At 42.8% G+C, this 16,067-nt stretch overlaps 1 protein-coding gene and 1 long non-coding RNA gene across 4 annotated transcripts in view; both read right to left on the bottom strand.

Moving 5' to 3' along the window:
* Positions 1-9,382, bottom strand: part of Efr3a (EFR3 homolog A) — a 76,904-nt gene extending 67,522 nt beyond the window's left edge. Inside the window, exon 1 of one of the 3 annotated variants that reach the window (XR_016536708.1) lies at positions 9,203-9,382. Coding sequence is in view for 1 of the 3 variants with exons in the window: in XM_090339407.1 (XP_090195533.1) it covers positions 9,203-9,212 (10 nt within the window). In the remaining 2 variants the exon portion in view is untranslated. The remainder of the gene's footprint in view (positions 1-9,202) is intronic. The other 2 variants (XM_090339407.1, XM_090339408.1) reach the window with 2 other exon arrangements.
* Positions 9,383-13,067: 3,685 nt separating this feature from the next.
* LOC150059257 (uncharacterized) lies at positions 13,068-14,432 on the bottom strand. Its single transcript, XR_016536624.1, has 2 exons — positions 14,314-14,432; positions 13,068-13,385 (listed from the first exon to the last, which is right to left on the bottom strand). It is a non-coding gene; the product is annotated as an uncharacterized LOC150059257 (long non-coding RNA).
* Positions 14,433-16,067: the final 1,635 nt, after the last annotated feature.

The following is a 16,067-nucleotide window of genomic DNA, read 5'->3' as shown; positions in this document are numbered from 1 at the left end:
TTTTGCCAGCCCTGGGCTTGGGCTCAGGGCCTGAGCACTATCCTTGGACTTTCTCAAAGCTAGAACTCTACCACTTGGGCCTCAGCACCACTTCCGGCTTTTTGCTAATCATGTGGTACCGAGGAATCGAACCCGGGTCTTTGTGCATGCTAGGCAAGCACTTTAACCACTAGGCCAAACTCCTAGCCCACAACTAAATATTTTTATAGGAGATGTTCTCATCAATTTAATGAGTAAAACAGCTAGTAGAAATACTTTTTTTTTTTTTTTTGCCAGTCCTAGGGCTTGAACTCAGGGCCTAGGTGCTGTCCCTGAGCTGTTTTGTGCTGGAGGCTAATGCTCTATCATTTTGAGCCACAGTACTACTTCTGGCCTTTTCTGAGTATTTGATGGCCTCAGATCTCAATCTACTCAGTAAGATTACAGGCATGAGCCACCAGTGCCCAGCTTAGCATAAATACTTTTAACTAAATCCCCAAAATAAATTAATTTAAGTCAACCACTCCCCTAACTTCCAGGCCAGTCAGTTAGCCAGACACAGTACTTTCTGTAAAGTTTCTGAGATCCCAGGAAGTGACAATAACAAACTTGGACAGCTTGTATTTCATTTGTCTGCTCAGCAGGATTGAGATACATTAAAGTTCATTGCAACCACAGCATAGAGAACTTGGTAGCAAATTGCTAAGGCAGCTGTTCAAGAGGAAAAAACAAATTAAGTAGCAGGGGTGTGAGAAATAGCATTATTCAGGAAACTACTGCAGCAGACACCCTGGAGTCTGGGTAATATAAAACGAAAGGTACAGCTGAACCACCTGCCAACTAAAAATAAAACCAAAAATAACAGCAAGTAGGTAGATAACTGTACTTAAAGATGGTAATGCTAAAAGGCTTATAATGCCTGATTTTAAAAGAGGCAACCTTGATTAAGAAGTATAATGAAATACACCAAGTAGCTGTTTTTTCTTCAGTAAAAATAAGACATGCTATCTAAAGTTATAGAGCAATAGACAAACATGGGAAGGAAGACTATGATATCCTGCAAGGAGAGAGAAAAAACAGTATTAGAGCTTCTACTTCCCATCATACTTGAAGGCTGGCTCACTTTTAAGAACTCAGTGAACCTGGCACATATACTGACAGAATTTTGACAGGTCTGACATATTAATCACAGGAGAAACTGCCAACACTCATTCTGTGATCATACTTGACTAGCACTGTATTCACTCCACAACACACAATAATTCCAAAAATGGGAACATGAAACCTACAAACTCCCCAAAACTGAACTCCCACATCATGATTCATCTAAACCTTTCAAGTTTTCATGACTGAAACCACCACTTAAGAAGGCAGACATTATTTCCTTTTTAAAACATATATAAAATGGTCAGGAAAAAAAAATCCTTTGCTTTGCTTAATATTAAAACAAACTACTTTCCCCATCAACTACTGCTCAATTCGCGCCCCCAATTTTACAATTATGAGCACATGATAGCAAGTCATACTATGGGGCCGGGAGTTTGGCCCAGTGGAAGAGTGCTTGTCTAGCATGCACGAATACCCGGGTTCGATTCCTCGGTAACACATACTTAGAAAAAGACAGAAGTGGTGCTGAGGCTCAAGTGGTAGAGTTCTAGCCTTGAGAATCCAAGGACAGGGCTCAGGCCCTGAGCTTAAGCCCAGGACTGGAAAAAAAAAAAAAAAAAGTCACACTATGTGACTGGCTGTTTGGAATTCCTTCAGGGTACTTATTCAGGTTTTTGAAAAAAAATTAAAGCTGTAAAAGGATATTTTCTCAGATTTTAGAATGCTGACCGTAGAAAACACGAAAACAATTAGAAAATAAAAAGAACTACATTTCTAGCACATTGATTAAGCTTGTTGGCATGATTTTGTTTGTGTGTCTGTTCTTCTGACGCTGTGTCTATGTAGCCCAGGTTGGCCTGAAATTCACCATATTTCTACCTAAGACTCCCAACTGCCAGAATTATGAGTAAGTACAACCATGCTTAGTTTTGGAAGGCTATCGTTAATTACTTCATAATATTTCATTGTAAGGATGTTCTGCAATCCATTTTCAGAAATATTCCATTACTGAGTGAAATTTTCTGAGATCACATTATTTTGCAAGTATTACTATAATAGGTATGTTGATATAGAAATCTTGGTGCCCTCTGTTTTGAACCATTTCTAAAATTCCCAATAGGTAAAGTTACGGGGTTACTGGAAAATCAGAAAGTACATACATCAAAGTGCTTCCCCAAAGCAATGATCAACGTGTGTGTTGTGTACTGAGATTTACTGCTTTTGTATGGTATTGGCACAATAATCAGAGAGAAAAGTGATTTTATTTACTTATTTATTTATTTTGCCAGTCCTGGGCTTGAGCTCAGGTCCTGAGCACTGTCCTTGGACTTTCTCAAGGCTAGAGTTCTACCACTTAAGCCTCAGCACTACTTCTGGCTTTTTTCTATGTACGTGGTACCGAGGAATCGAACCCAGGCCTCCATGGTGAATGCTAGGCAAGCACTGTACCACTAGGCCAAACTCATGGCCCAGTGATTTTAGTTTTTAATGAATACTTTATTAATGAACCTGTAGTGTTTTCACCAAGCCATTTATCAGTTGTTATACTGTGGTTTGTAGTAAGTACTGCTATATACTCTAATCTCATAGAATTAGCAGTACTTTGTATAAATGCAGTACCTCTTATCTATTGGATACTTTGAATCTTTCAAGGCATTCACTATGATTAATTACCATATTTCTCTTACATACACTCCTGTCACTCACCATGAAGAAACATAAAATAGTAAGCGCACCTGGAAGACAACCTGGGTTTCAGCACCACACCATGACCCACCTGAGAGTGGGTCAGGTTTAGCTTTACTTGTCCCTTAGGAATTGAATCTAATTTCCTGTTTAGGTTCAAAATCCTATTTTCATTATCCCTCTTAATTCCTTTCTCTGATGATGCTACAATTCTTACATAATCATACATATCATACGTATCAATTTTAGAAAAGCATAATGAATATTCATCTGCATAATAATGAAAAGATTTCAGTAGGCTAACAAAGAAAGTTAAGAAAAATATGCATATAAAAATTAGGAGAAAAGTAAATGACAAAGGAAGAAGTACTTTGAATAACATGGTATGTTTGGCAATTAGTGATATTTTTAACTCCCACTATGGTGCCCTGCTTTGTTTCTTCAGGTGTATTAGTTACTTTTGCATAGCTGTGAGCAAAATACCTAAGAGAATACCTGGAGAAAAGATTGATTTAACTACTGCTCTCAGAAGATTCAGTCCATGGTTGTGTGACATTGTGTACTTCTCCTGAATAGTCAGGTGGTTGATCCGTATGATGGAACTTTTTCACATGATGGCAGACAGGAAGCAAAGATCCAGAAGGGGACCAGGGGCCCATGGGACCCCTGCACAACCACCTCATGATTTTTATCTTCCAGTAAGGCCTTGCCTCTTGAAGTTTCTACAAGTCTGAAGAAAAGCACCACCAGCTGGAGGCCACATTTCTAACACATGAACCTGTGGAGACATTTCATACTCAAATCGTATCTCCAGAGGATTCTGAACGTGTCTTAAATCAACTTCAAAATATATGGCAAACTCTGGGTGGGAATCTTCATGTTCCTGGGGAATAATTATCATAGCTTTCATCCCATTCTCAACAAGGCTCACTTGGCAAAAATATTTAAGATCCTTAGCCTAAACAAACAGCTGAGTTTCTCCCATTCACCTTTAACTCCCTGCAGTGACTAGGATTATATTTTCTGTGTCCTCCTCTTCATTTCTGAAAATGTCTGTGATCCCTTTCCAACAACAGTATGAAGCTTTTCTACTACCACAAAGGATAAAGGGGCTCCAGGTAAAACCGGGCTCCATATAAAACTGGAGCCTGGGTTGAACTGATGTTCAGGCAGACACACACTATGATTCAGAGATCTGATGAAAATGCCTGAGTAATGTTTCTGTCTTTACTAATAGTCTGAATCATGCTACCTAACAACTAAAAGGAGAAAGCAGGAAACAGGAATATATATATATATACACACACACACACACACACACACACACACACACACACACACACACACACACACACACACACACACACACATATATATACATACCTATGTATATATGTAGTATATCAGCCTGAATCTGCTTTCTCCACTGCAGCCCACCTTGGCACCATGCATGACAACTGGGCTCATTCCACAAGAGACAAAATCTATTCAGTGGTTACAATGTGGCTTCATCCTAAAAACTAGCATCTTCATTTCACTATAATTAAAGGGTTCTTCCTCTCCAGATATAAAGAATTCCCTTTGCTCTCACGGGGTGTGTGGTGGCCAAGGACAACATACTTATCCTGGGAAGTCACTGTCCTAGAAAACCAGAGAAACAAGAAGACAGCTGTTTTTGTTTAAACATGCCAGTTCCAAATTATCCAAAGTGGGAGGGGAGGCATACTGAGTTCCTCTTCCCAATTACTCAAATGGTAGGATTTGGAAAAATGGTTAGAACATTCCAGAAATCTTGAGATGAAAAAGGTATTAGTGGGACCTAATGGGTAATCAATCACATCTCAGGGTCAGGAAAGACCCTGTGTTGTTCACAAGATCATTAGGTATCAGATCAGGCCTATCAGCTGCCTGGACCTCTGACTAGAGATGGTGTTCTTGACAACCCAGCTGAGGAAGCTACATGAGAAAGTAGGCCACGCTTGAGCACAGCTTCACCTGAAACATTTAAACAATTGGATCAAAAGTTCTCAACTAGGTACAAGTTTGTGCCCCAGGGACATTTGTTAGTGTCTAGTGTCTCAAGACTTTGGAGGCAGTTGTGATGGGGAGGGTGGGAGGTGTTTATAAAAATCCTATAATGCCATGGCATCAACCCCTTTCCACCCCAGCAAAACCTAGTCCAAGATGTTCAAAGTTCAAAAACACTCCTTAAGACGATGATTTAGGCCTCCACTTGTATACCTCTCAAAACCTAAAAGAAAAAAAAAAAAGGCAGATCTGGTAATAACCTATCCCAAACCAGAAAACTTTTACAACATTGTTTTATGAAAAAAGTTACCTCAGATTTGGTATGGTATCCAAAGAACAACTTCTCTAACTCCACTTAGAATTTGAATCTTTATTAAAGGTTTACTAAATCCTTATTATGTAACCAAGCACAATGCTAAGTGAAAGTGACAGCATCTAAGGAAGTAGGTACATTCTGATTCACCTTCTGCCTTGGCTCAGAGCAGGAAGAGTATGAGAGAAGAACTGAAGCAGGCAGACAAGATAGTTCCAATCCCAGTCCTACCACTTTCTGACACTCCATCCACTTCCTTGACTCTTTTGTCTCTCCATCTCTGGGGCAGGTGGAATCTGACTTCCCTCTGGAGAGGAAAGTTAAGCCTTTACTCTAATGCATACAATCAGCCAATCAAAACTTAATGCCTAACCCAAACAGCAAAATAAACTGGAAACTTCTAGTCTGCACATGGCAGACATGCTAGGAACTAGGACTGTGACAGTTTGAATGCACTTTCAGGTCAAGTTAATTGTTTCTTGCATAAACATCTAAAATCATTCATTTCTCCTCCCCATCTCTTCCAATCTTATCTTGCTATCTACATACATCAATGCAGCCTCACATCCCTATCTGTGGGAGATTAAAAGACAAGGTCACTGGCAGTGACCAAAGTAGTAGCAAGTAAAAAGTCACTGCAAATAAAGAAAAACTTTTCTTAGGTTACAACTCACGAAAGATACAAATGTTCTGGGTGGAAAAAGAGGAAAAGGAAGGGGAAAAAAAAAAGAAAGAAAGAAGGGGAGAGGGAGGAAAGGAAGAAAATGGAGTGAATTTACAAAAGGCTCAAAAGCTAGTATAAAAACCTCTGCGTCTGCATGTATTCTGGCGTAGATATGAAGCATCTCACTAAAAGGTAAAACTGTTGATGCACCCTAATGGGCTCTTTTTATGTGACTGGATTGAGAGCACTGTAATGAAGCCACTCTTGAAGTCATAGCTAAGTGAACTGGTAGGAGGGGAAGCCTATTTGGAGGAAGTCACTGAGGACATGCCTTAAGGGTACAACTTGTCCCTGGACCCTTCCTCTCTGTCCCGACAGCCATGGGATGAAATAGATTTGCTCCTAGTTACCGGCCTGAAAGCAATGAACTATGGACCCAAACATCTTAAACCATGATCCAAGACAATCCCTAACTACTCAGGAGGCTCAAGATTACACTTAGAAGCCAGCTTGACCAGAAAAGTCTGTTCAGGCTCTGTCTCCAAAATAACCAGCAAAAAGATCCGAGCTGAAGGAGTGGGTCAAGTTCTGGGGAACCAGCTGTGCAAGAATAAGGTCTTGGGTTCAAACTCAGTACCAGCAATAAATTAGATAAAAACACATTAACTCTTTATACATAAGATACATTTGTTTCTAGGTATATGATCCTAGGGAGTTTCTTCCTTAGTTGACTATACAGTCGGTCTGTGCCTACATAACCAAGCAACTACTCAGCATAAGCATGAGCTCAATGGCTTCCTTCCCACAAATCCCTGCTGTAAGATGGGAGCCAAGGCAAATGTTAAACTCTCCTGTAAATGCAAAGAAACTCTGATGTAATGTAATTCTGAATAGGCTTACGTTTCACTCAATGAACTCAAGAAAATAGGAACATAAATGTTATCTAGGCTCAGCATGTATGTTCAGTGTGGTCAGAGTGCCAGTTCTACTCATTTGTGATCTCAGACAACAAAATTTGCAAAAATAAATAAATAAATAAATTGGTAAGTCTATGTTTCCTCCAAACAATGGTTCAGTTGAAAGCAAAATCTTCACAGTCCTTTGAACAGGGGATCAAATAAAGGCCTTTAGAAAAAATGTGTCCAAGTACAGGCTTGTAGATTTGACACAGTCTTAAAATCTGTGCCAAGTGTTGGTTTTAATCCCCTGGAAGAAAATAAATGATATGACCAAAAAATTCTTGTCTGCTACAAAACAACTCCAATGAAGCAATAGTTTCTATGCATGAGTTATGCATTCCCAAATTATTGCTTGGCTAGTATACCATACCCAGCTACACTGGACTAATCAATACCAGTTTAATGACTGATTATCAATATTCCAAGTTAACACAATAGGGATAGAAGCATTTATTCTACAATTTAGAACAAGAATACTCTCAGAATTCTATAGTCCAAGAGGTCAAAAACAACATTGCCAACCCTTCAGTTTTACAGAAAAACAATGCATTTACGTAGCTAAACCTCTTGAACAAGCTGATAAATAAGACTTATTTATCAAGCTGATAAATAAGACTCTTCACAATGCAACATTAAAAAGAACAAGGTAAAAAAAAAGAAAGAAAAAAAAACATTTGCAATTGGAACTGAATTTTCTTCTTACAAGTATTCATAAAGAAAGTGACACTTTTGCTGTCTCAGCTTGGTTATATTCTTAACATTTTGGAAGCTTAATCCACACACAACTTCTAAGAAGCTCTTTGCTCACACTTATGACAGTTTTGATCAGCAAGGGAGAGAAAAGGCAAGGACTACTCACTTTTATCAATGCCCTCATCTTTAGCACATTTTTACTGTCACAGAAGTTTACTGTGGTAAATATTAACAATGATAGGTAAAACAAACATTTCTTCTATCATTTCAGCTGAGGAGTAAAATCTGTATTTTTTACTTGGCAAACTCCACCAGTAGCTAACAGAGTAAATCAAACATTTTTAAGACACAAATTTTTCTATACCCTCTCAAAGAAAATACACCATGTTTGAACATGTTAATTTGCTAATTTCGTTAAGTTACAACATAACTAAAAAGTTGTTTTTTACTTTGCCAATTTTAGTATGCCACCTGAAGCTTTAACTTCCAAGAACAGTTTGCTTTGTGCAAAAAGTGAAAGACTAGTACAGTGCTTATCTTGCATTTATTGAATGACGGTGAGCATGAATTTAGACACAATAAACTGACAATAATGATAATGAAGATCCTGCTAAAATGATATACCTCCGGCCCAGATGAGTAAAACAGTGAGATGAGCCCTGGATACAAGGTCTAAAGCAATACATTAAGAAAACAAAAACTCACTGTATGTTTAAGAAGTAATCTTTACACTTAACATTACAATTAAAAAAAAAAAAAAACACGCCACAGTATTATCGAAACATTTCTTTCTCCATACCAGGAAATAATTTCTCTTTACCCGGTAGTAGCCAGAACACTGGAGACTGCGCTGGTAAGTCTGCATCCTCTACATGTTCAGAAATACGAACAATTAGAAGTATGTGTGAGTGTTTATAGACATGTATGGCCTGGAACATTGACTGTCACGCTTCTCCCCGGAGAAGATCCAGGATCTGCTCTCGTCTGCTCGGACGCCTGTGGGTTTCAAGTCACACTGCCATTATCTGGGTCACTTTGAAACGGGTCAAGGCTGGCACCGGAGTAACTCGGCCGTGAAAACCACACCACTCCGCATTGGCAGGAGGTTTGAACCTCCAACCTCGGGGGTCGTATTCGGAGAGCTCTGGGGACAAAGCCGGCGGGACCTCTTCTGCCAGGCCGGGGAGCTGGGGAACCCCTAAAACCTGGAATCCCCCGCCCTTGATCCCCGAAGCGCCACCCCTCGGAGGCGCCCCGGGGTGGCGAGGGGGCCGACGACCGAGGCCCGAGCCCGCCCTCCCGGGCGGCGGGGACGACGACGACGGCGGCGGCGGCCGGGGACGCGCCGGAAGGTCGCGGCCGGGGGTCGGGCGCGAGACCCACCGGGCGACGCCCGCGCGCGGGAAGCGAGGCCGTGGCGACGCGGGGGAGGGGAGGGGAAGGGGGTCCCCGGGGCCCCCTCAACTTTTCACCGGTGGGGCAGCTCCCAGCCGGACGCTCTTCCCCGGCCGCCCCCCGAGCGAGCACCAGGGGCCTCGGTTTCCCGGAGCGAGCGGGGCCCCCGCCCCTCCACCCCCGGACGGGCGAAGCCGAAACCAAAGTTCCCCGGCCCGGCGGGCCGCGACACTTCCTGGCTCTCGACCGGCGAGCGTCGGCGCCGGAGTCGCCGCGGTGAGCTCGGGACCCGGGACCCGGCGCCGGCCGAGCCGGCCGCCACCTCCCGCCGTTCCCCGGCCCGGGCCGCCCGCCCGCCCGGCCCCGCCGCGCACTCACGGGTAGGCATGGTGACCCCGAGCCGGGCTCGCCACCGCCACGCCGAAGCTCAACGGCGCCGCGCCGCTCGCACCATGACAGCCGAGCCACCCGGCCCCGCCCGCGGACACCGGACCCGGGGCGGAGGGGAGGAGCCGAGCGAGCGGACCGCGTAGCTCCCCGTCGCCGACGCAACCCCGCCGGCGCCGGCCGCCCCAGCCCGCCGCGTTCCGAGCCGGACAACGCGCGCGCGAGGGGGTGTGGCCACGCGCGTGACGTCAGCGCGTCGCCCACGTCCGCCACGCCCCCTCCCTCTGTCAGATGACCGGCGGGGCAGGCGTTGCAGCCGCTGCACCCCAGAGCGCCAGCTTCGGTCTCCTCTCGGAATCCCAGCGAGGAGGCTGGGCCTGCCGCCGAGTGCGAGCGAGGGTTTGCGAGGGCGTGGGGCGGAGCGTGGTCCCGGGCCCCGTCGGCAGCCTCGGCCTGAGCCGCCCCCCCTCTCCCGCGCTCCCCTCCCCCGCGCCCCCCTCCGGAGAACCGGGAAGGTCATTTCCTGCAGCCCGAGCCAGGCTCCAGGGACAGCGGCTCCGATCCATTCACCCGGAGCAGCGCTGGGCCTGACCCGGGGGAGTCCCTGATGTTGGATGGGTTGCATTGTGGCCGGGCCCAGCCGACTGGAGCCAGGTCCCTCAGGGGCGTGCAAGTCGAGGGGCACAGCTCACAGGCCCAAAACAGGGCTAACCAAATCTCCCAGGGTCCACGACGACCCGGGGACCGTGAAAGAGCAGTCTGCTAGGATCTGAGCTAAGTAAGCTGAAGGGACCCTCTCTGCCAGGAGAGTGTGCAGAACAAATTTACATTTCAGAACCCGCATCCTACAGAAGTGACATCCTGCGGAATGTTCCCTTCTCTCTTGTGAGAAGATGAAAGCCTGGAAGGGCATGAGGCAAACTTATTTTTAGTGAACATGGAAAGGAGAATTTGAGTTGCATTAGTAACCACCTAGACAGTCCTTAACAGAGAGGGTTGGAAAAGGCTGCCAGCACTGGGGCTTGAACTCAGGGCCTGGGAGCTAGCCCTTCCCTTTTTTTTTTTTTTGCTCAAGGCTGGAACTCTGCCATTTGTAGCCGCATCTCTACTTCCAGCTTTTGGGTGTTTAATTGGAGTTAAGAATTTTCCTCAGATGTCAGCCTCCTCAGTAGTATTACAGGTGTGGTGAAGGGGATTTTAGGAAGAATCACAGAAGTTCCACTTTTCTGCCTGTCCTGGTTTGACCTTTCTCTTGAATGTCTAGTAAAGCTAAGTGCTTGTATTCTACCATTGGACCGACTGCTTAGGAAAATGCCAAAAGCCAGGTGCCGATGGCTCATGCTTGTAACAATTCAGGAGGCTGAGATCTGAGGATTGCATTTCAAAGCCACTCCAGGCAGGAAAGTCCATGAGACTCTTATCTCCAAATCACACACACACAAAACACCAGTGCAGTTGTTGCTCAAGTGATAGAGTGCTAGCTTTGACTAAAAAAGTTCAAAAACAGCTCGAAGGCCCAGAGTTCAAACCCCAAGACTGGCAAAAGAAAAAAAAATGCCAAACTGTATTCTGTTCATGTTTATAAATATAAGTGCATGTGTATGTCATGATACTCTCTTTCCTTACAGGTACTAGGACCCTAGAGTACATTACTTCTATAACTCTGTAGTTAAAGTACATTCAGTTGGCCCCTCTGCATCTGAAGATTCCACCTTCTTGGGACACAAGCAAACTTGATTTGGAAAATATTCTATCTGTACTGAGCATGCAGAGATGATTTTGGTATTACTTCCCAAACAATACAGATATTTCCATCGTGTTTGCATTGTGTTAGTAATCTAGATGACTTTAAAGTAGAATAGAGAATGTGCATAGCTAAATATAAAAGTAATTTCATTTTCTATATGGGACTTGATCTGAAGATTTTGCTATTCGATGGGAGTCCAATATCCAGCAAATACCAAGTGATGATTGTATTTGTTCAAGGGTATGAAAACAAGACAGGTAAAATAGTTACTAAACAGCCTTACACTTAAGCTTCGAATCCATCCTTAATGGACTATTTTTGTCCTTTATCAGGGTGATATTAATGATCAAAAACAGATTTGCAATGCAGACCTCATGGTAGAGAAACCATCAAAGTAGCCAACTAAAGAAGACCTCAATACTGATGCAGAAGAGAGGGTTCCTGGCTGTCTTGGTAATAGCTTTGGAATGCGAAAGAGTTGGATCTTGATGCAGAAAAAGAATCCTTGGCATTGTTGGCTGCTAGCTTGGAAGAAATAGAGAGCCATCTGCTAGTTACGTAACTCCAAGGCTGGAAGAAGGAAAGCCGTGGTGCCAGGAGAGCAGAAGACAACTTGGGAAAGGGCATAAAGAAAGGATGTGAGCTTCTCTTGGACATATTGAGTTTGAAGTGTCATCCAAGGAAGACATCCAAGAGAATGGATCCGAAGGAAGCTAAGTGTATCAGGCGGAAGACAGGTTATGGTCCAAGCTAGATGCCTCCAGATGGAAGATTTGAGAACCTGAAACTGAATGTCAGAAAGAGGCCTCTGCGGGAAGTTGTGGAGTCAGGCATAGGTACAGTCAGAAAGAAGACCCAGAGGGCACAGCTCCCCAGGAGTCATGGGCAGACACAGTTCCCAGTGGCAGACATCTCCACTTTCATTACTTGGAAAAGATGCAGATTCCAATAACCTTGAAATAGGCTGACCCAGAATGGTCTGGTTTGGATTGGCTTTAAAATAAAATCACCTTGGTCTTTTTGGTTTTGTATTGTTGCCAGGAAATAAAAACAGCGATCAAAGATTTTAAGGAAGGACAGCTCAAAGTCAAATATAATAGCACAATGATGTTTTGATTACGCGTATCATTTTCCAAGTTAATAAATAGGACTTGAGTAGCACTGCTATCTCCTGAACCCCCTCAGATTCCATTTCTGCCTGTGGTTCCCCTCAATTTTCACCATTTGGGAAGCAATGATTCTGCCACCACCTCTTTCAGTATCTGACCTAAGGGCAGAATGTTACCTTCCTCTAGACACTTCTTTCCTCCCTGTCCATCTCCTCCATGCCAATACTGCCTTCTTAAAATTCATGGGAACTGTTATCTGTGCATCCCATCCATGCCAAAACGACCTAGCGCCTGCCCGTGAACATTGTGTGTGTGGCAATAATTGAGATGAGCTGCCAGACCCCTCTTCAGGAAATCATGCACTGCCTTGGTGTTTGGGATTATGCTTTGGTCACAGTGCAAGACAGAGAATGTGACATTTCTAATAACCCCTCTAACCAACTTGTTAAGGGTTCCACATTCAAAACCCTTGCTTAGCATAGCAACCTAGATCTTTTAAGACTGGGTCTTTAGACCTGCAAGTCCCCATCACCTTTCCCCAGGCTCAACTTTTGCAGGCTCCCATGACTTAGAATCCATGATCCCACCATGCTATGGCATTTGGATTCCTTTGCCTCTGCTATTTTTCCAGTGAACATGATTTTCCTACATTCCTCACTCTAGGAAATTTTGGTTCATCCTTACCAACTTTTTGCTGTAGTTACTGTAATTGAGAATGCCATAAACCTAGTGATCATCTTCCTAGGTTTGAACCCTGGGAAATATCTCACAAGAAATCCATAAGGATTGTGAGTATAGAGGTTCATTGAAACATCACCCAAGCACAGGGAAGAATTGGCATCCTGGGTGTTTGTCACTTACAAAATGTGATGGGTCCTGAGGAGCTCAGTATGCACATCTACAACGTGACTTGAACTTAAAACTATAGACTCAAGTGAAATAACCAAGAAACATTGATATTTAGAGCACAGCACTGCTCATAGAGGTTACACACAGAGAAAACAGCATGGATATTTATAATGACAATGGTACACAAATATGGGTGATAAAAGAAAATCTTAATAATGGACATAAAAGGATTTTGCACAGATGGGTAAGAGACCATGAGGAGTAGTATAATCAAACCTGGAACAATTTTCAAGTTTCATTAATTCCGAAGATACCTCGCCAACATGTAAGGTGGCCTGGCAGTAATTCTTTCAATGTCTCAGCACGCATTTACATACTTCCGCATTTCACTGAAAGGCTCCTGTGCTTTTACTGGAGTTTGGCAGGTATCAGAGACTTGTGAAGAATCCTAGGAAAGGTTGGTTGTGCCCTGCAAGTAAAGAGAGCAAAGAAGCAACATAATCAAGGCTTAAAATGCCCTCATTTACGATCTCTATGCCAGTCAGGCCTGGAGCATTTGTTCCTTAAAGAGTTATATACTAATCATTAGTAGTCATTTGTTATACATATTCTTTTCAAAAATTACGGTTCGAAGAACATTCATTAGCATTTAAATAGAATACTTTTTATGTTTACTGGTACATTTTCAGAATTTAGGCCATTAAAAATAGGCGGTCTCTGTCCCTTGGCATCTTATTCCTTCTCCAAAAATAATTAGAAGATCAAAATAATATAAGAAAGGTCATTGTGAACATCCTATTAGAGTATTAGCTTTTAGCCCCAGTAGCTTGAAATAGCCCTGTGCCCAGTTTAGACCAGTATTTGTTCCAAGTTCTAAATCTTAAACTGAGATGATTCATTTTTAATTAGTATACATCTTAATGCTTCCAAAGGCAATTGCAGGCAAATTCAGAGATTACAGGAAATAATTATAAGGCTGTTCACATATTCCATAAGCTTATTCTCAAAAGGTAACAATGAGACAATTTGATGATCTCATTGCATAGAGTTTTCTTTTTTTACCGCTAAATATCTATATCAGTGATATTCTTCCTCCTTTCTTAGTTTGGAATTTCATTCCATTTTGCTCTTCCATTATCTTAATGTTGAGTCATATCCAATTCGTATGGGGTGGAGAAAGCATTCTTTAAGCTGAAAAACTCAGGATTTGAATCCTACTTTTCAGCTACAACCTGTCTTTTGAGAATCTTTGATCTCTCTGGACTTGAGTTTTCTCAGTTTTGAGACCAAGAAACAATCCTTTGTGTTGCAATGTTCTGTGTGTCTTCTTATGACACTGATTCTCAAATTTGACTGAACTTTGAAACTACTGAGGGAACTTTCACAAATAACCATACCAACATCCAACTCCAAGATTATCAGGTTGTATTTGGCCTGTAGTATGACCTGGGCCTGAGCCTGGTTGAAATCTTGCCAGATGTTTTTTCTGCTATCTTGCAGTGAATATTGTGCCCCATTGCCTGCAAGAAGAATTGAAGCATGAAAGGGTTCTAATTCAGTCTTCTGTACCACACAACACCATTTCGGTTACCAATTATTTTCCATATTGAAACCACAGAACTCTGAATTCCAGAACAATTTTCTCACTCCTGTGCTAGCCAAAGTACTGGAGACACTTGTGTAAACAAATGAAAAGGATAAGCTGAGTAATCACTCAACCTTTCCATTGCCAACCAAGACACAGTATCAGGCACAAACTCCTGATCAGCCTCTAAGCCTAACAGCTCAATCATCTATGCTTTATAAAGAGAATTGCAAATGGATAAGGAACAAAATCCGGAGATAATAAGGTTAAGAGTTCTTGATTAAATCAGACAAAACAGCTGGAAAGCCTTCCTTAGAAACACTATCATTTGGAACAATTAGAGGAAAGAATTATCTCTCATTGTTATTTACTACAATGCTAGCTTGCTTGAGCATTGCACATAGAGTGGAGCTGTGAAAGGGGAGAGAAAAATGTTCTGTTTAACTTCAGTGACATACAAGGCAGTGAGGGCCTTTGTATTTATGATGGGCAGGGTCAAATCTTAGTTGTCATGGAGCATAGTAAATGGTTAGTGACTATCTAAGGAAGACTGGAAAACAAGGAAGAGGAGGAGCGATGAAGTAGAGAAGGAGGGGAGAAATGAACACCAAGGTCAAAAAGACAGAAAGCACGGAGATGCCAGATAAGGAACTAGAAGAAGCTCTTTATAATCAATTGAGAAAATAGTATCTGTTACTCTTCCCTTACCTGTTTGCACACTCTGCAGGAAATTGGAACTTAGAAAGAGGAATGTGTAGAAAGAATCTTTCACACCCCTGACTCTAGGTTGGCTTTAGCCAACAGGTCAAGGATTTGGAAGGGTAAAGAGGCTTTGGTCTCCCTGCTAGAGAAGTGAGGCCCTCATTATATGAACCTCCTAGCGGAGGTCTCCATAGACCAGCCAGCTCCTGTTAACCAACCAGCAAACCAAAACAAACATGAGACCATCAAGCAAGATTGGCATAAACATCACCCAGCGGAAATCAGCCCAAACTGTCTACCCACAGAAGCCTGAGCTAAATAAATTATTAAATAAATTATTTTAAGGGCTTGAACTTGGGAGTAATTGGTTATATAATTAGTTATGTGATTAGTAATTAGTTCTTAATCATTATTTCATAGCTATCACTAGCTAATTAATTATTAGTGTATAAAAATTACATCAGAAAGGTGGGCACTCATACCTATAATCCTAGCTACTCAGGAGGCTGAGACCTGAAAATCATAGTTCAAAGCCAGCCAGGGGAATGAAAGTCTGTGAAACTTATCTCCAGTTAACCACCAGGAAGCAGGAAGTGGCTCTGTGGCTCATAGTGGTATAGCAATAGCCTTGAGCTGAAGAACTCAGGGGCTGTACCCAGTTCAAGCACCACGACCACCACCTCCACTGACAAAAATAATAATGCCAGGAGGTAAAATCTACCAAGGTCTTTGCATATGACATGTACTATGCTATTTCCTTTTTATTATGTTCAAATACTTGTACAAAGGGTGTCACCCCTTTAAGGACCTCCTGTGCTTTTCTAACTTTTGTGATATATACAATGAATTCTTGACTGCATTCTC

The sequence above is a fragment of the Megascapheus bottae genome, chromosome 9 (genome assembly GCF_031878675.1).
Source record: "Megascapheus bottae isolate mThoBot1 chromosome 9, mThoBot2.hap1, whole genome shotgun sequence".
Classification (NCBI taxonomy): domain Eukaryota; kingdom Metazoa; phylum Chordata; class Mammalia; order Rodentia; family Geomyidae; genus Megascapheus; species Megascapheus bottae.
Note: the sequence above shows the minus strand (reverse complement) of the source record. Positions and strands in the feature narration are given on the sequence as shown.